Consider the following 20,970-nt stretch of genomic DNA (forward strand, 5'->3'; position numbering starts at 1 on the left):
CTTTGGGGTGAGGGTAGTATTGCATTTGGCTGCTTTTTTATTTATATTTATCTTTCTATTTGCTTGCATTATGCAAGTACGAATGACTAGACTTGTACTTTTATAAAACGACAAAGATTCTTGATTAAAGCAATTGCCAAAGAATTATCTTAGTTCATTTTTACTTCTCTCTTCTAGTTTTTTTATAATAGAAAATTTGTGCCATTGTTAATGAAATATGACTCTGAAAGTTCAAGGTTCTGTCCCATTCTGTTCTTCTGTTTATAATTTGGTAGTGCTCTATCTAATTTCATTATGAGAAAATGCAGCTAAGAATCCTGGTATTTAATCCCAACCAGATTAGCATGACTTTTTAATTTTCAGAAGGTAACAAATAGTTAGGACATGTTGCTTACATTCATGCCTCATCCAAGCATACTGGGTTTGACGAACATTGACAGCTAGAAGTCCAGCTTGTGGAAGAGCTCTATAATAAGCTTCTTTTGTCCTACAAGTTCAATTTGTGAAATGCTTATAAGTTTCTTCAATGCTCCACAACTTTCATATAGTTTATTAACTGATAAACTGTTACAATGATGTCACCCACAATTCCAGTTAACTGCTTATTTTATTTTATTTTTTAATGAAGCGTACAATGTCAATCTTTACCTTTCAGAGGAATCATTTATTATGGAAAGTACAATTTCTGTCTTATGCAATTATTGCACATAAGTCAGAAATTAAGGCTTACAGTCCAAAATGATAAATCTCCTTTCGGATGCTGTTTATTATTAATTTTTTCTTTCCATTTCTCAAAGTTGACCAGTTCATACTAAATGTTTATGTTTAATTTGATTGTGAAAGGGAAATTCGCAGAGCTATTGGGATCTTATGACATTCAAATCTATCACTTCTGTGATGAATCATGGTGTGACAAAGCAGCTTGACTTTGAAGATTTGCTTCGTCTACCCGCTGATATGGATCCACTTTCCTGTCATAATAGATTGTTAAGCTGTTGGCAAGATCAGCTGATTAAAAATTGCTCTAATCCTTCATTGTTTAGAGCAATCTGTTCTGCATATGGGTGGCCGTATGTTCGCTTAGGATTATTAAAGGTATTCATTTATCTGAGAGAAAGTTTTCTTATCATTTGCTGAAACTTACAAGAATATGAGTTTATAGATATTTTAATTTCTATTTTGATCCTGCCCCTTATTCCTGTTGTGTTTTTCTTTGTGATGTTAGAGAAGAAAACATAGTAGCATATAGTTTTGTTCTTTCTGGTTCGTTTATTTGTTCAATTATTATTCTTCGACAGATTTCAATTTAATAATAATGTAATTGTATTGAAATATTGCAAGGTGCTTAATGATTGTATTGGTTTTGCGGGACCATTGCTTCTCAATAAGCTGATTCGATTTCTTCAACAAGGTTTTGCTGCAAATGGTCACTTTTTTTAGCTGTGATTTTCCAGATGTAATTTTTGATAAGTAAATATTTCATTAATAGAAGCCCAAAAAGGTAACCAGTTGTTGAAAAAGTGGTTATAATGGGATCCACTGCATCGTTGCATGATTTTTGTTTTCCTTGTTTTTCTAGAAATTTTCTTTGCAATTTTGGGAGAAACTTAATTTCGTTTGTTATTATGCTGTATGCTTTAATGGTATTGTTATCTATTCCACCCAACTGCATCTCATATCTAAGTCACACTTCCACATGAAAATCATTAAAATGTCAAAATTGTGTATTTTCTGAGATTCTGCTTGCGAAGTAATTCAATCTGAGTGAAAATTAATTTTATCTGGAGTGAAACTTAATTTCATTTGTAATTTGGAGTGAAGCTTAATTTCGTTTGTTACCACTATCTGTAAACACTTTATTGATATTGTTATCTGTTCCACCCAACTGCATCTTATATCTAAATCACACTTTAGTCATTGAAAATCTAAGAATTGTAGATTTTCTATCATAATCCAGTTCTTCAAAATCTTTTGATTAGCTGTACAGATTCTGCTTGCAAAGTAATTCAATCCAAGTGAATTTCACTTCCAAATGCCCACTTGTCTGTTGGAGGGTTATTCACTTCCTAAACTAAGGAATGAGGTTACTGATTATGAACCATCACTAAGAAAAGGGCAAGGGCTTTAACATAAGCAGTTTGGTTTGCAACTGGTTCTGCTGATTCATTGGTTAGCAATGCTGTTATTGCATATTTTAGAAAATGGAAAAAGAAGTTTTCAAAGAACTCTTGCATCTCTTAGGCACTTAGTGTTTCACTAATATTTCTTAGTAATCATTTTTTGATGAGGTTACTTATTATGATGGATTTTATTAATACTTTCTTATATCAGGTTCTGGGCATTTAGATGGCTATGTTCTTGCAATGTCCTTGGGGCTGACATCTGTCCTTAAGTAACTCTCTCTTGGACTTCTACTAATATTTTTAGAAATTTTCCTTTCGTTTTCCCTTTTCTTGTGCCTCACATTTCCTAGTAGTGCTTTCCAGTCTTAATTATTAATGTTAATTGTACTATCAATTTAGAAGAGAGACTAATTCTGTCCTACAATAAATTTTTAGGAAAAGAAAAATGTATTCATTACAATTATGGCCAAGTAATAATTCTGAAGTCAAATTCGGTTGAAATGGTAATATCAACATCCATAGGGGACCTGGACCTGCTAATAATTACCTTTACAGGACACCTTTGACGTAGGACAAGGGGGAAGAACAAAAATCTGACTTAGAACTCTTGGGGCAGATCTGGTAACACTTCTGTTTTAAGGGTTTAGGGTTAGGTTTTGGTGAGAAATAGGCTAGAAAATAAGAGGGATAATAGGGTTTCCAAAGGGTACAAGGATTAGTAGGGTTTGAGAGTGAAACAAAGGAGAACAATCAAGGTTTGGGTGATTGTGAACAGTGATGTGAATAGTAACTGTGAACAGTAAATAAAAGATAAATTCCTAAAAATCACTCCTAGGGTTCCTTGGCATCACTCCTAGGGTTCCTTGGAGTCACACCCAAGAGTAGTCTACATCACACAAACCGTAACAAGCTTATAGCTCTAAAATGTGAAAATATTATTAATCACCACCTCAATAGAAGATACTACACCTCTTTAAATAGAAGACTAAAACTAATCCTGGTAGAAATAGAATTTCTTAAAACCCTAATAAGACTTGGACTTGGGACTCCTTGAGCTTTAATACTATACCCAAATTAAATAACTAAACTTAAATAAAACCCAATGGACTATAAGCACAGCCCATTCCAGAATATTAAGAAATTATAGAATTGCCCTTGATACATAAAATCAAATAAAATATAATAAATTTGTCTTCTCATTGCCTCCTGCATCAACCTATCAGTGTGTGATCTAGCCTTTATTATCTTTATTCTTGGTAGTCATTAGCTATATGTTACATTTAGACAATATTTTAATGCATTATGATTCTTCTCTGCACGACATCAACAATGTGAGAAATATTATATTGTTTTCCTTTGAAATCTCTTTTAATTACTCGCATGTTGTTTCTTTTACCTTTACAACCATATATTTCATTTAGGGAAAAACATAGGTACAGTTCTTTAGGCACTTTAGGTTCTCCCATCAAAATCAACCACATGGTTGTATTGACCAATGCTGTAAAAATAGTATTTTACCCTTTTCAAGGACAATTAAATTCGAGCATGTGATTTATTGGTTAATGCAACCACATGATTGCATTGAATCAGGGAACTTAAGGTACAACACATAATGAACTGTACCTAAGTTTGACCATTTCACATCAAGGAGTGATAAACTTGGGTGCTATTAAATGTGTTTTTCTTGGGTATTCTTGTATTCAGAAGGGATACTGATGTTACTTGCCTACTCTTTGTTGTTGTTTCATTAGTGCTGATGTCATATTTGATGAGTTTCAATCCTATTTCTCTCCTTTGGTTTGTAGTGACAGTTCTCTTCCTTGTCTTCCTTGCTTACCGCCTGTGTCTCCTATTGAATCTCTTCCTCAGAAACCACTCTAGGTTATATCGTAGTCGGTAGAAACCTCCAACTAAGACTTCTTCCTTGCCTAGTGATTTGCCTCTTGAGTCTAACTCTTCCAATTTATCTATGCTAAGGTAAACGTACTTGTACCTCTCATCCTATCTCTCAATTTGTCTCTTATGACCATTTACCTCTTTCAATTTTGCTGTTATTCCTAAGTCTCTCCAGGAGGCTATATCCATCCCTGGTTGAAAGTCTGCTATGGAAGCAGAAATGTCTTCCTTGTCTCAAAATTTTACTTGGTCTCTAAGTACTCATCCTCTAGGGAAAACTACTGTTGGTTGTCATTGGGTGTTTGCTTTGTTGGGTGTATATTGTGAAGCACTTGCCTAATGGTTATATCGAGTGTTTGAAGGATTGCTTGGTTGCCAAAGGGTATACCCAGACATACGGCGTTGACTATGCAGAGCATTCTTGTCTGTTACTAAAATTTTTTCTGTCCAAATTTTGATCTCCTTAGCTGCTAATTTGGGCTAGCCACTGTTTCATCTAGATGTTGAAAATGGCTTCTTGAATGGAAATTTGAAGGAAGAGGTGTATATGGAGTAACCACTCGTGTTTGTTGCTCAGGGGGAGTTTGGAAAGGTATGTTGATTGCATAAGGTCATCTGTGGTCTTAAACAATCTCCTAGAGCTTGGTTTGGTAAATTCAGTGAAGCAGAGTTAAAGTTTGGATTGCGATGTTGCCAATTTGATCACTTTGTGTTTTCTCATACCTTTGCATAGGGGTGGCAATTCGTGTTCGCATGTCGGATTCATGTTATGTCAACTCATGAGTGTCCGACTATATAAGTTAATACTAACCCAACATGTTTATTATACGTGTCAAGATTCCTTAACCCTAACACGACCCATTTATTAAACGGGTCAGTTGTGTCAACCTGTTTATCAGATTTTATCAAAATGAAAAAAAAAAAACATTTATGAAAAAACAAACAAATAAATATTTTAAATATAAAATTTAGAATTAACGAGTAACTGCATCACAAATAATCATTCAAAACTAAAGTATATCCCAATATCACAAATAATCAATCACAATATGTCAAAGAAAATAAATCACAATAACTAATAAGTTTATATATCTAGAGTTTGAAGGGTATATTGGTAAAATGTCATTTAATTAAACGGGTCAGATGAGTCAAACAGGTTCTATGTGTTGAACACTAATCCAACCAGTTTATTAAACGGGTCAGTCGTGTTAACCCGAATATGAAACAAAGTCATTAAGCTTAATCCATAACCTGCTAATTTCGTGTTGTGTTGTGTTGGATTTGCGGGTTGTGTCCAATTTTACCACCCCTACCTTTGCAAGAGGAAAGATTTTATTGATAGTGTATGTTTTGATATTATAATACCCGGTGATGACAAGAAAGGTATTGATGATTTGAAGAGATACCTTTAAAACTCCCTTTAAAACTCCTTTTGAACTAAGGATTTGGGCACACTTTGGTATTTCTTGGGTATTGAGGTAGCACAATCTAAAGAAGGCATCAGTTTATCACAAAGAAAGTATTTGGTGGATATTTTGGAAGAAACTGGCTTGTTACCCCTATGGATCCTAATGTCAAATTGTATGAAGATCAAGAGGAGTTGTTATTTAATCCTGAGAGATATTGGTAAGCTAAATTATCTGACAATTACTCGCCTAGATATATTATTTGCAGTTAGCGTCGTGAGCCAGTACATGAAAGATCCTTGCCTTCCAAATTGGGAGGCTGTTATTTGGATTGTGAGGTATCTTAAAGCACATTTAGGCCATGGTCTTTTGTATAAAGCTAATGGTTACCTACTAGCAAAAGCCTTTATTGATGCTAATTGGATAGGATCATCGTTAGGATCATCGTTAGATCGAAAATCCACTAATGGGTACTGCACTTTTTTGGGAGGAAATTTGATTACTTGGAAAAGTAAGAAACAAACTGTTTTAGTGAGATCCAGTGTAGAGGCTGAGTATAGAGCCATGACACACATCATGTGAGCCTATGTGGATTAAGCATTTACTTGGGGATTTAATATTTGTTGTGAAGATGCCTATGACTATGCATTGTGATAATCAAGCAGCAATTCATATTGCTACTCCATAATCAAGCAGCAATTCATATAGAAGTACATTGTCATATTACTTGGGAGAAAGGAGAAGATGGTGTAATTGCTACTCCATATGTTTCTACAAGAGTCCAAATTGCTGATATGTTTACCAAAACTTTTTATAAAACTTGTTTGGGTTTATTATGTAACAAGCTAGGATTGTATAATATATACTCTCAAGCTTGAGGGGATGTGTTACGGGTATAAAGCTAGGTGAAAAAGAGTAAACTTAGTGTATACCTATATATATCAATAATATGTTATATGTTAGGATTAATTTAACTAACATATATATGTTTTCTCCTTTAGTTACTAATAGTAATATCTGTTGAATGCTTGTCTTAATTGTGCAGATCCTTTTTTGATACTCAATACTCTTTCCACCTTTCCAAGCTGAAGCTAAAGCTACGGTCTGGTATTATGACTGTCATCTACCAGAAGGTATGTCACAAAGTTATGGAAGATTAATATGCTACAACTTTGCAAATTCGCCTATTCAAGAATTATTTTATTGGGTCCTTGTGTGAAGTCCTATTGAGGTGAAAGTCAAGTCATTCTAATAGTCTGAGTCTTTTAGGGTTAAAACAGTTTTTGATTTAGGTTTTTATTTTATTAATTATGGTCAATTTTATATTCAGGGGCAAATATGTAATTTTTGCAATTCTTGAGAATTAAGGGTATTTTGGTAATTTAGTTGAGTCTAGGATATTCTAGGGTATTCTAAGTATCTTAGGTTTATTTTCTTTGGGTCCAAGTTAAGTATTTATTAGGTTTTATTAGTAGTCCTATTAGTAGTAGGAATCTTATTATTATTAGTCCAAGTAAGAGTCTTTATTTATATTGTGCTCAATGTATTCAATGGAAGTAGAATGAGTTGATTAGTAAAATTTAGTGTTTTCAGCAATAGGCTTGTTGGCCTTTGTTGGTTCTTTCTCATTCTCTCTTCTTTTTCTATTCTTCTGTTGATGTGTACTGTTCACACAGCCCCTAAACAGCCCTTATTTTTCTCTAATTCTTCTTCATTCCTAACCCTAAACTTTCCACAACAAAACGTAGACAAATTCCTAATTTGTCCTGCATCAGTATGTCTTTTTTATGTTCCCTTCAAAGTTTGTAAACATCAATTTATACAACTTAAACATCAATTTGTAAACATCTATGGAGAAGGTGTGTGCATGTTGTCACTGTTGATGTCTTAAACGGATTTTTTTTGGTGTGTGGATAATTTTTTTCAATTATTCCCATCTCTCCCTCTTCTTCCTAGCTATTGATATAGGTCCTTAGTTTGCTTGGAAAAAACTCACATAATTGATTTATTTGAAGTTTTATACTTTTTGACAGTGTCTACACATCAACCTAGCAGAGCGATCAAAATTTTCTGAGGGGGAAATTCAGACTTTCATGTCCATAGATGCGGATAGAACTGTCAACCTGTGTAACAGTTTCCATGATTTCTGGAGGTGATGGCTTTTGATCACTATTTAAAGTAAATATTTCTGGTCTGTCTGTCTGTCTGTCTCTCTCTTTACAATGAAACATTTAAGTAGAATTAGGTGATGATGGTGACTAGACACTATATCAGAGAGTATTAGAACAACCCATTGTTTTCGCCATTTAAATAAGTCAATGCAGCACATATCCATATGAAAGTTTTGTTTTATATTTTTCTTTTTATTTCTTGTTTTGTCATTATATGAATTCTTTTTTGATCTGTCAATGCTGCTTGTGATCCCATTTTCTCTCTGTTTATGATAATTCTGATCGTAAAGTCAAAGGTTGAACTAGTAGTATTAACTATTAATATGTGAATAGTTTTTTCATGGCTATACTTTTGTCTATTGTTTAGAATTTGAGTTATGAATACTCTCCCCCCCCCCCCCCCCCCCAAAACAATCTGATTTATGAGCAAATTTATGCCATGATCTTTTGTTAGTTTTTTGAAACACTATAGTTTCATGACTGTTTCAGCTTGCCTTTGCAAATTGGAGTGGCTTTGTATCTTTTGTATGTGCAAGTCAAATTTGCTTTTGTCTCTGGAATTGCAATAACCATCTTGCTGATACCAGGTATTTATATGCAATGTCCCATTTTTTTTAGTTATTGTTTTGATTGATATGTTAAACTCGTATCCAATGGGTTTTGAACTCATGATCTCACCCACCAACCACACCTGTGAGAGGAAATGCCATTTGAGCTAGGGCTCCTTGGTTTAATTATCTTCATTTTGTAAACAGACCATGCTCGATGTTGCTCATTTCATATTGTTGTAGCTTTTTTTTTTTTTTTTTTTAAAAGAACATAAATTTTATTTTATATTTGAATTTTTTTCATGTGCAGTGAATAAATGGATATCTAAATTAATTTTGAGTGCTACTGAAAAAATGATGAAGCAAAAGGATGAGAGGTAGATATATCTTTTTTCTCACTCTATAGCATTAGTGCACTACTGAAGTTTGCAATAAAATAAATAATTATGTTTGTGTATGATAGATACTACAGATAGGTTGTATGCATGATGGAAAAATTGAATTAATACTACACAATTCGTGAATTTGAGTCTCTGTCAAATTTGTTAGATGATGTGAATGTGGTACACTTTTAGGGGGTGTTATCGCCTTAATTATGAAATCATTTAGCTTACCAACCAGGCGACGATATCTCTCAAGATTAGATAATAGCTCCCCCTGTACTTCATACAATTTGACATTAGGATCCATAAGGGTCTTCACGGGGTTAGATCCTAACAAGCCAGTTTCTTCTAAAGTGTTTAACACATACTTTCTATGTGATAAACTGATGCCTACTTTAGATCGTGCTACCTTAATACCCAATAAATAACAAAGTTTGCCCAGATCCTTAGTTCGAAAGGAGTTTTGAAGGTATCTCTTTAAATCATCAGTACAGAGTTTTGAAGGTATCTCTTTAAATCATCAGTACGCTTCTTGTAGTCACCTGTGATTATAATATCATTAACATACACTATTAATAAAATATTTCCTCTTGCAGAGGTATAAGAAAACACAGGGTGATTAGATTGGCAACGTTGCAATCCAAACTTTAACTCTGCTTCATTTTGCCAAACCAAGCTCTAGGAGATTTCTTAAGACCATAGATTGCCTTATGCAACCTACACACCTTTCCAAACTTCCCTTGAGCAACAAACCTGGGTGGTTGCTCCATATACACCTCTTCCTTCAAATCTCCATTCAAGAAGAAAATTTTAATGTCTAATTGGTGCTTTAGTGAAGGGGTTTGGTGAGGATAAGATATGTTGGAAGCCTGATAGAGAAGGGTTTCATGATTAAGGATTATTATAGTATTTTAGTGGGCTCTAATGACTATTGTTTTCCTTGGAAAAGTATTTGGAAGCAGAAGATTCCTTCTCGAGTAGCTATCTTTGTTTGGACTGTTGCGTTAGGGAAATGCTTAACGATTGAGAATTTACAAAAAAAGAAGGTTTGGATATTGGATTGGTGCTACATGTGCAACTGTAATGGTGAATCAGTTGACCATCTCTTTCTTCATTGTCTAGTTGCTATAGATCTGTGGTCTATGGTGTTTGGTATGTTTGGAGTAAGCTGGGTTATGCCGCAATCTGTAGTGGGGCTTCTAGCATGTTGGCAAGGCAAATTTGGTCATTATCAAAATGGGTATATATGGTTGATTGTTCCCCATTGCTTGTTGTGGTGTCTTTGGAGGGAGAGAAATAGTAGGTGCTTTAAAGATAATGAGAGATTCATACCAGAACTCAAGTTATTTTTCTTTAGAACTTTAATGGATTAGTTGGCTGCTTTGTGAAACCAATCATTTTTTTTTTTCTTTTTTTGATTTCCTAGATTCTTGTAATTTTTGTTCTTGAATTGTTTGACCCCTTGTACACTCCATGTGTACTAGGGTGTTCCTTTTTTAATATCAATAAACTTATTACTTATTAAAAGTGGCCAGCCTAAATTAGCAACTGAGGAGATCAAAATTCGGACAAAAGAAATCAAGGTATACCTTTTCTCAAAAAACCAAGCTTTTAATCGCTCAATAGAACCATCAGGCATGTACTTCACAATGTACACCAAACGACAACCATTAGTAGTTTTCCTTGGAGGACAAGTAACCAAAGACAAAGTAGCATTTTGAGATAGGGTAGACATTTCTACTTCCATTGCAGACTTCCAATCATGGATGGACATAGCCGCTTGGACAAACTTAGGAATAACAACAGAATTCAAGGACAAGGTAAAAGCATTGATAGGTACAAGTACGCTTACCTTTGCGCGAAGAAATTGGAAGAGAGTTAGGGTTAGGAGGTGGATTGCTATGCGGGGAAGAAGTCTTTGTGGGAGCTTTCTGCCGATGATGATACACCTGGAGTGGTTTTTGTGGAGGTTCAGTAGGAGACACAAGCGGTAAGCGAGGAAGACAAGGAAGAGTACTGTCACTACCCACCGAATGAGAGAAATAGGATTGAGATTCATCGAACGTGACATTAACATTAATGTAACAATGACGAAGAGTAGGTGAGTAACATCTGTATCCCTTCTGAGTGCGAGAATTCCCAAGAAAAACACATTTAATTGATCTTGGATCAAGTTTATCACTCCCTTGACCCACGATATAGCACATGCAACCAAAGATTTTAGGAGGTAGAAACAAAGGTGCATTAGGGGAGAGCACATTTATAAGAGATTTGACCACCTAGGACAGTGGAGGACATGTGATTAATTAAGTGACAAGCAGTTAACACAACATCACTCCAGTATGATTTGAGAATATGCATATGAAACAATAGGGCATGAGTGACCTCTTACAAATAACGCATTTTGTGTTCAGTAATGTTATTTTTTTTGTGGTGTATGAGCACATGAATATTGGTAAATTATACCATGATCGTCAAAATATTGAGGCAGATGTATGAAAATATTCATGAGCATTATCAAATTGAAAAATATGAAGTGAAGCATCAAATTGAGTCTTTATTTCCATAAAAATTGATTTGAAAATTGAGCACAATTTAGACATTTCTTTCATAAGATAAAGATGGGTGACCCTAGAATGATCTTCAACAAAAATGACAAAATATCTAAATCCCAATAAGGAGGGATTGTTTATTAGACCACAAATATCATAATGAACTAAATGAAAAGCACTACTGACACAACTCTCACGCCTAGAGACAAATGGCACCCTATGATGCTTACCTAATTGACATGCTTCACATTGTAAAGATTCAAGTTGACGACATGATGGGATTAACAATTTCAAATTATGGAGAGGGATGACCAAGGAGAAACTAAATGCTGAAGAGGTGAGATAGGCAAGTAAGAAGCCAAAAAACTGGAAGAACCACACTTATCCATGTAGTAGATACCATCAGCTTCATGCCCACCACCTAGAATCTTCCCCGTCTTGAGATCCTGAAAGATAGATGAGTGGATAAAAAAATGGTAGCGCAATTCAAAAGTTTAGTAAGCTTACTAATTGACAAAAGATTAAAAGGAAAGTCAGGAATACATAAGACAGAAGAGAGAGAGATTAGGATTAAGATCGGCAGTGCCCTAACCTGAAACTTTAGTGGTTGAGCCATCTGCCAAAGTAACATTGGGAAGATTGCTATAGTGCTCAAGGTCAGAGAGTAAACTTGAGGTGCTAGTCATATGATCAGTATCACCTGAGTCAATGACCCAAGGTTCCTGTGTGGCATGACAAGTAGTGGAAGTACCTTTATCGAGCCAAAATAGCTATAGAGCCAAACCTAACAAAATTAGAATGCATAGACAAGTGGCGATTGTACTCTTTCTAATGGAGACTACTTTTGATGTTGGTGGAAGTGACTGTGAAGTTGGTTCTTCCGCCTTAAAGCTAGGTTGTTGAGTTGAGGGTTTACCGTAAAACTCCCAATAGAAGTCTGCCATATGATTCTTACCATAACAATAGGTGCACTTATGAATGCCGACCCCCTTGCTCATAACCTCCATGACCTCGGCCTTCTCGACCACCTTTGCACTCCCTATAGAAGTGGCAAAAGTAGATTTATCATTAGAAGGTAATGCATCAGTACTAGAGGAAGGAAATGTAGTAGTACTAGAGTTAGATAATGTGGCCTGTCTAAGTCTACCAAAAACTTCACTCAATGAAGGGACAGCTTTACTAGCCAAAATTTGTGATTTCTCTAGTTCCAATATTTTAGGTAAGCTAGAGAGGAAGTGAGCAACATGCATATAATCTTGCTGTTTCTTCGTTGTTTTAATATCTAAGGAGATGGGTTGATAAATATTGAATTCTTCACATATACCCTAAACTTTGTTATAATAGTCCTCCAAAGACAAGTCATTGAGAGTCGGGGAGAAATAAGCTTCATGAAGTTCATAAATCCGTTAACACCAAAGTAAAGTTCCTTGGCTTGTTCCTAAACAAGTTTAGCTATTGGTAAGAAAACCAAACTACAACAGATCTTAGACTCCATGCTATTCCACAAGCAACTCCTAATTTGTGCATCTTTGGCTCTCCAATCAGCATAGTTAGAGTTGTAGATATGGGGGGTTCACTAATTATGTAATCAAACTTCTTTCTACCAAGAAGAAACACTTCAACTACCTGGGCCCTTTAAGCATAATTACTTCCATTTGTTTGAATGGAAGAAATAGATAAACATGTCTGGAGGCAAGAAATAATTAGTGGGTTGAATACTATCTTTGGTCTCCATAGCAGCCATTGATTAACAAACTCACAATAAACCAATAAACTAGTGGACCCATGGAAAGTAACTAAGCAGAGTGTCAACTACAACTAAACAAATGCAACCCCTAAAAAAAATTCCAACACTAAGCAAGTCCAACAGCCATTCATAGCGACTCCAATAAATCCAAAGAATAATGCTCCAGTAACACAAACAACATCAGGTTCCAAAACTAAATTACCAAATCAACAAAGAAAAGGGTTCAGACAAGGATTACCCAAATTGAGAATCAAGTCATAGTAGACCAAAGACAATGAGTTGAACCATAGAAGAGCATATCGGTACCCAAGGAAGGAAATCTGGCGGCGCGAAGATCAGAGCTACGGTTGGTGCTAAAAGGTGTGTTAATGGGTCGTTGGAAGAAGATGACTAGAACTATGACGCAGTTTGGCAATGATAGAATAGTGTTTGCGAGACCCACAAAGCAGTCGCTGGAGCTAGTTGATGATTCCAGACAGCGTTTTTTGTGGTCGTCGGAGTTAGGGCGAGGGATCGGCGATGAAGATTTTGATCTCTGGTGGCAGAAGGTTGTTGGTTGTGGCTGGTGGGGTGAGTGGCAGAAGGTAGCTAGGCTAAACCACTCTCTGAGACCATGTTGTGGAAAGAAACATGTATTAGGTTTCTTAGGCTTTTAACCCTCACATGTGAAATATTATATGGTAAGTATGCTCATGCTTTATGGTGTGAAGTCTTTCTCATGTTTGGGATCCAATGGATTATGCTGAAGATGGTTGCCTCACTTTTTTTTGGATGTAGGAATTGTTTGGGGAAGCATTCTTCAAATATTTGGAATATGGTTAATCTGGAGGGAACATAATAACCGTACTTTTGAAAACACTTAGAGACTTGTAGATCTTTTGAAGTCTCTGCTATTTGGGATTTTGTTTCAATGGTCTAGAATTTGGGGTTTCAAACAATGTATTTCCATTTATGATTTTCTACATTATGTCAATATCTCTCTTGAGTTACTTGTATTTGTTTTAAGCATAGAGTGTTCATTATCATTGTGAACACGATGTACTTTTTATGCAATAAAACTTTGATTACCTATAAAAAATGTATCATTAATGGTGGTTGCCCATTATAAATCTCATCTTACTTTTAGTAATCAAACATTCCTTTTTTCCTTTACCGTTTATAGTATCTCTAAATTTATGACATGGTATGGAAGCAGGTTAATATACAGCTGGCTTGATTATTTAATTGTATATTTTTAATGAGGAAAGGCCAGCATGTGATTTTTTCTAGCAAAACCTGGTTTCGTTGTTCTTGCCCTGTGTTAGAGTTACTTTTAGTTTTGTTTTATATTAGCATGTTAATATAAAACAATAACTAGGAGTAACTCTAACAAGCTGCAACATTATAGTTTTTTGATGTGGGATGCTCAAACAGATAACTATCTTAATTTAGTTTATTTAATTTTGGAAGTCAATTTTATTTTTATCAATGAATTAGAGTTTTATTAGGTATTATTTAGATTATTAGCATTTTATTTAATTTTCTAGAGTCATAGTTACTTTTTTAATTCAGTAATTGAGATTTCCCAAGTCGTTTACAATTAGGTTTGCTAAGACAATTAGAATTAGGATTTCTCAAAAAAAAAAAAAAAAAAAAAAGTTTAGTAGCCTATAAGCACAATAATGTACTCCTATGGAGACACATTATTTTGATGATAAATAAAATTTCTCTTGATAAAATTGTCCCAATGATCTGGTGCTGACTCTAGCCAATCCTAGGTGTTAAATCCTAGGTTACCTATCCTTTACTTTCCTATTCTTCAATTTTATTGTTACATTGTCTTTATTTGCCTGCATCATTTTCTTTCTCTAGTGGTTTAAGGAATGCCCAAAATCTTATATGCTTTTATGCTGAAAATCAAAGGAAGGTTGGTGCTTGCATATTTGTTAAGAGATATTTTAATTCTTTATTTGGTACATGGAATTCTATAGCTTCATTTGGGTTGACAGGCTCAAGTAGCTGGATGAATTGGCAATATCCATGACAACATCGACAAGTACATTCATAGTAGCATTAGTAATTGCAATTATAGAATATAATATAATGTGTTTTAGAGTGTAGTTTACTCTCCTCCATTGTCCGGTAGCTCACTCTCTGTAGGTTTATATGCTTCAGATCTTTGGGATACAATGGGTCATGCCAGGCTCTGTGGAAAGCTTGGTGTATTGTTGGAGTTTTGGGTTGGGAAAATTTAATTTAGACATTTGGAATATGGTTCCTGCCTGTTTGATGTGGATTGTTTGAATGGAAAGAAATTGGTGCTCTTTTGAGGATACCGAGAAATCTTTGGTTCAATTACAAGCTCTATGCCAGAAGACCTTGTTTGATTGGTCTAGGTGTTGGGGCATCTCGGATTGCTCCACTATATTCGAGTTTATTTCTTCTCTTAGTATTGCTCTTTAAGTTTGTTCTTGTTCTTTGTTGCTGTTTGTGTGTTTGTTGCTTTTCCTTGTGTTCACCATCGTGAACACCTTGTATTGGCTTGCATTTGTTTTCAGTTTGTTTTAATAATAATCTTATTACCTATCAAAAAAAAGAGTGTAGTTTATGATTTAAAATATTTTACATTCAAATAATTGTGATCCTCAATAGGATAAGAAGGACGGATGAACTTTTGACATATATTCGGACTTTGAAGATGTATGGCTGGGAGCTTCTTTTTTCTAGCTGGTTGATGGAGACAAGATCTTCAGAAGTGACACACTTAAGTGTATGACTGTAGTCACATTCTTTGAGTACCTGAAATTTATGCAACTGATTAGACAACTTCCATTTTCCAATGCCCAAACAAAATCTGAATTGTATTAATTTGAACCATTTTTATTAGACTCGGAAGTACTTGGATGCATGGTGTGTATTTTTTTGGGCGGCAACACCCGCTCTTTTCTCGCTGTTCACATTTGGACTCTTTGCACTCATGGGACATCAACTTGATGCTGCAACGGTATGCTGCTTGCTCTTTCTCCCACACATCTGATCTCTCAGTGACAGTATTGTTTCCTCCTTTCCGTTTTTGTTATCATTATTTATATTTTTTTTTTGTGTGAACCTTTATGAATGTGGTTATTATAAATGGAGTTTCTTTCTAAAAACCCTTACTTGCAGGTCTTCACTTGTCTTGCTCTGTTTAACACCTTGATATCCCCCCTAAATTCATTCCCATGGGTCATTAATGGACTCATTGATGTGAGTTTTCCACAAGCTGTCAGTTTTCAAAATGGACCCTTTTATAGTCAGTAATTGTTGATTGAGCCTCTTTACTTTATGCCAGGCCGTTATATCTACCAGACGGTTGAGCAGATTTCTCTCTTGTTCTGAGCACAAATGTGAAGTTGAACTGATGGCTGATTCTTCTTCACCAGATTTATCAAATGAACAGTCTGCAGCCATCTTTAAAGATATGTCTATAGCTATCCATGATGCATGTTGTGCTTGGTCATGCAGTAATGAGAAAGAATGGAATATGGTGTTGAATCACGTGACTCTAGAACTCCCAAAGGGTTCCTTTGTTGCAGTAATTGGAGAGGTCAGACGTGCCTTGAGTTTTTCAAATTTTTTTTATTATTTTTTTGTTGTTGATAAGTTTCAAAATTCTGTTTGTCCATCATTACTGCATATCTATCTACTCTTAAATATTTGTTAACGTAGTGCACTGAAGAATTTTAGTTATGTGCTTAAAAAGTGGACAATAATTTTCATAATTCATTGGTTACCTAACGTAGTACGAATTGGATAATCTATCTACATGTTCTTGTGGTGGGTAATGGTTTTGGAGGATTTGTTGATCTAGGGTTAAGAACCATTTTTAAAGAAGGGTTTTGTAGGGAAGAGAAATGTTTTGATTTAGGGATGAAAAGAGGTAAGAAGAAACACAAATCAAATTTCTTCACAATCTGTGAACCATGCACGTTACCAGTACCGTAGGGAGAAGAGGAAAAGAGATTGAAGCACTAGTTGATATTAACAGATGTAAGATATCTAGTTTATCTATAAAATATTTGGGGGAAAAATACAAGTCCAAGTCTATTTAGAATCTGATTTTAGAAAATATGGAAAGGAGATTAAGGGGTTGAAAGAGGAGTTCTCAAGGAGAAGAAAAGATGGGAAGGAGATTAATGGGATGAAAGAGGATCTCTCAAAGAGAGGGTGAGTCACTTTGATCAAGAGTACTCTTTCTAGTTTACCAACATATTTCTTTCAAGTCACTTTGCATGCACATCGCTTTGAAAAATTGAAAATTGACTCTTTATGGAGTGGTTTAGTTGCTTTTAAATTCCATTTGGTCAGTTGGAAGACAATTTATGAATCAATTCCACAGGGAGGTTTGGGTATTCAAAGTAGGATAAAGTTTCTCTACATCCTAGATAGGAGGAACTCTCTCCGAACGACTACGTGTCAACTCTAGAGAGTGGCAAGTATCTTGGTCCTGCTGAAGCTCTACTTATAAAATAATGCCATTAACCTAGGTTTGACTGATTTGTAGAAAGAGAGAAAAAAAGTGGTCAATCATCTAGGGTTAGTGGGGTTATTTATTGAATTTGAGCTTTAGCTGGGCCAGGACACTTGTCACTCAATGGTGTTGACACATAGTAGTTTGGAGGTAGTTTCTCCAATTTAGGTTGTAGAGAAACTTTATCCTTCGAAGTATTGCACTATTCAATCAAGCTTTGTTAGGAAAATGGTTTTGGTGCTATGTAATAGAAAAAGATGCTCTATGGCGCATGGTGACTGATTTGAAACATGGAAGTGTTTGGGATGGGTGAACCTTAGGGGTTCTAAATGAATCACATGTCATCGTGTGGAAAAAAAATTAGATGTGGGTGGAATACTTTTCAAGCTTTCTTACTTTTGAGATTGGTGTGGTGTAATTCTTATGGATGCCTTTCCAAGCTTTTTTGGCATAGCTTGAGCTAAAGAAGCTTCCATGGCAGATTACACATGCAACCACAATTCTAGTGTTTATTGTGATGTGATGTTCATTAGATCCTGTCATGATTGGGAATTGGGAATTCTGCAATCTATTTTTTGCTCATCTATATTCCGTAGATATTAAAAGGAACAGCAACGATCGCATGGTGTCGACATAAGATATAAAGGGCCTACCATCTATTGTGCCTAAATATCTAAGTCCAATCTCTTAATAATTAGGATTTTATTTTATGCAATTTTTTTTATTTTCTTTTCCTTTTCTTGCAAGAAAAGTTTTGTAACTCTATTTAAGAAGCCCTGGTTTTAATTTTGTAAGAAAGTTTTTGATTGATAATAAAAAACTCCTACGTTTTGACTTCTAGTGGTTTTCCTTCACTTCGCAATTGTTAGGATGTGTGCCATAAAGTCCAACTTATTAGCATGTTATAAATAATTAAATTGTTTAATTATATGAGCCTATTTGTATATGAACTAATTGGATATTATCATATAGTCCTTGAGATGCATTGTATGTGATTTAGTTACAAAATATATAAATCACAAGTTTCTTGTAAACTAAAAAACGTAGTTCGTAGTTTGTGATAAAATTGGGTGTTTCATTTACGAAGACTATAACATGTTAACAAAGATGATTTGTCTTGATTATGGAAGTGAAGACTTCTAATTGATGTGTTTTGTGTCTCAAGTGTTTAAGACACATTGAACTGAACCGCTGTGAGATTAATTATTCAATTAACAATTATCACCTGAATAATAAATCTCATGACTGAATCCATAAAGGACTCTCCATACTTATAATCAATTATTCTACTCCAAAGACACTATCCCTCTCCTCCATATACCTCCACAACCTCAGTAGTGTTTGGGTGAGTTGGTACCTTTCCAAGTACTTAGTACTTAGGGCGTGGGTTCAAGCTGCGGGGGTAGCATATTTAGTATGTAAGTATTTTGAATGAGGCCTGGCTACCTTGAATTAGCCATAGATTTTATGTTTTCTTTATAGTTTTTCATCTTTTCTATTTGTTTGCAGCTGCTTTGCTTCTATTCACAATGGGTGGTTCCACTTTTTTCTTCACTGAATCTAAACCGTTTGAGTTTTCCATTGAGGAAGGGGGTTCTTTTTTCTTATTATGGATATTTGAGAGAGGTCATACCTCAGTGCGCTTTGTTTTTTTGGGGAAAGAGAGTGCAAATTGTTTTTTGTCCCACCTTGAGGAGTTGATTTCTAAGCACTCTCCTAGTCATTTTGCAAGAACGATTGGTGAGGGTGACATAGTTTTCATCCTTCAATTGGGGTCCAATGCCCATGGCACGTTTTTAATGGTTTTTGAACTTCTTCATGGTCGACAGAAGGGTAACATAGTGATACCTTAAGGAAGGGTGGGCAGTGGCTAGCGTGGCTTTGGCTTTAACCTAAGGAAAATTTTGAAACCAGATTCTCTTACCAATCAGAGATCGTTCCATAGAATTCAGAGTGCACCGAAGGCTAAGGTGGTGGTGGTGTTGGTGGTGGTGGTTGATGGACATCAATATCATGGTGGTGCAAGAAATAATGGAAAGGAGAAAGTTACGGTCTTTCAAAATTTGAAATATTCAAATCCCAGTAATTTACACCGTGATCAAGGCCATAAATTTTCTGGGAAGGATGCGGCACAATTTGGGGCGAATGTATTGTCTAACATTAATGTGATTGCCGAAAGAGATTTGCTGACTTTAGATATCTCTTTATGTGTGGAGAGGCAGAGAGGGGTAGTGGGTTGTTTTATCTTTTGTTATTAAAGATGTGGGCTCCAATCCACATAATAATGGTAAGAGGCCCAACATGAATCAATTCAAGGGCTGCAATGACCACAACTGGGCCCCCAAACCCAAAGCTAAACCCTTAGCCCAACCCGTCTTCCATAAGCTTAGCACTTCTAATCCAAAACTCACCCACTCGCATTAGAACACTAATATGATACAATCTGTTTCTTAGTAGCCTAGTTCTTCTAATCCAAAACTCACCCACTCACACCAGAACATCAATACATTGCTGATGAAGCACTTCTCTCCCTCCATGCATCGTCTGCCTTTCATCCCCACTAACATCACCTCTCAGCCTCCTAGTAAAGGCACTGATTTGTCTCCGAAGTCCAATACCCAATTGAGCAACGACATCAATTTGTTTGAAACACCTAGTAACGGTACCATAAATATTGGCTCCACTACCCAACCAAAGACTGACATCGACATCTTCCCACCTGTGATGAACAATCCCACTCCTCCACCGATGATCACCAACGACAGCAGCTCTCCACCTCTTACAAGCTCTCGGTTCTATTGAGGCCTCGGGTCAATTCTTTGGATTCATGACCTGTTTTGCATATGCTTCCCATGCTAGTTCTGGCCGAGGATGCCTATGCTCAGCCTCGTCCCTCAATTAAGAGTTATGTTGAGAATCTGGAGCACACCTGGGGTAATTCAAAGGATTGGGTTTTGGAGCTTCGTGGTGGGAGGCAAATAGCTATCCCTCTCTCACTATACCTCTCACTTGGGAGCATGTTAGATTTTTTAGAGCTTGAGGGAGTTGAGGGACAAGGTAATCACACTTGCGAGGAGGAAGGACATACTGTTAGTTGGGCAGATGAATGTGATGGTGCTCTGGATAATGTTTTTGCAGTATGAGGGTCGGATTGTGAGTGGGGGGACTCTGATGGGGGTCTTGTAAACTGGAAAAAGACGAAAGAACTGTTGGTTGTGCAACCTCTGGCCATGGCTAACCCAGTTGCTCCACTTGTTGAGGTGGCAAGTGCTCCCACGCAACTATCACCGTGGGTTGAAAAAAGATTTAAAGCTTTTATGAAATCTGTGGGTACTTCCTTCGAAGGTTTTGAAGCGGAAATCACTGTGACTTTTTTAGCTTTGGAGGCTAGGAAGAAATAAATAATGCAAAGCTAATGCTCTCAAAAGAAAGAGGCTAAGACAGGTTCTAAAGGGTGTTAGGAATTGAAAAGTCTGCTAAATTCTTGGAATCTTGAGAAAAAATCTGCTTTGTTAGGAAGTGATAGTGGGGAAAGGGATTCATTGGTGCATCAATGAATTTGATAATTATCTCTTGGAATGTTAGGGGGTTGAATGATTGTGAGAAGAGACTTTGGGTTTGGAATTTGATCAGAAGTTGGGGTGTTGACATTATT

General features: G+C 35.8%; 1 protein-coding gene across 5 annotated transcripts in view; it reads left to right on the forward strand.

The window, feature by feature from the left end:
* The window catches only part of LOC126725851 (ABC transporter C family member 13), a 64,180-nt gene that overhangs the window by 15,332 nt on the left and 27,878 nt on the right, over window positions 1–20,970 (forward strand). For 4 of the 5 annotated variants that reach the window (XR_007655618.1, XM_050430833.1, XM_050430832.1 and 1 more), the window contains 11 exons: window positions 844–1,095; window positions 1,342–1,411; window positions 2,332–2,392; window positions 6,471–6,558; window positions 7,459–7,577; window positions 8,086–8,183; window positions 8,455–8,521; window positions 15,458–15,575; window positions 15,693–15,809; window positions 15,971–16,051; window positions 16,137–16,391. Coding sequence is in view for 4 of the 5 variants with exons in the window: in XM_050430833.1 (XP_050286790.1) it covers window positions 844–1,095; window positions 1,342–1,411; window positions 2,332–2,392; window positions 6,471–6,558; window positions 7,459–7,577; window positions 8,086–8,183; window positions 8,455–8,521; window positions 15,458–15,575; window positions 15,693–15,809; window positions 15,971–16,051; window positions 16,137–16,391 (1,326 nt within the window). In the remaining variant the exon portion in view is untranslated. The remainder of the gene's footprint in view (window positions 1–843; window positions 1,096–1,341; window positions 1,412–2,331; window positions 2,393–6,470; window positions 6,559–7,458; window positions 7,578–8,085; window positions 8,184–8,454; window positions 8,522–15,457; window positions 15,576–15,692; window positions 15,810–15,970; window positions 16,052–16,136; window positions 16,392–20,970) is intronic. The other variant, XM_050430834.1, reaches the window with a different exon arrangement.

This window comes from Quercus robur, chromosome 5, assembly GCF_932294415.1.
Source record: "Quercus robur chromosome 5, dhQueRobu3.1, whole genome shotgun sequence".
NCBI lineage: Eukaryota > Viridiplantae > Streptophyta > Magnoliopsida > Fagales > Fagaceae > Quercus > Quercus robur.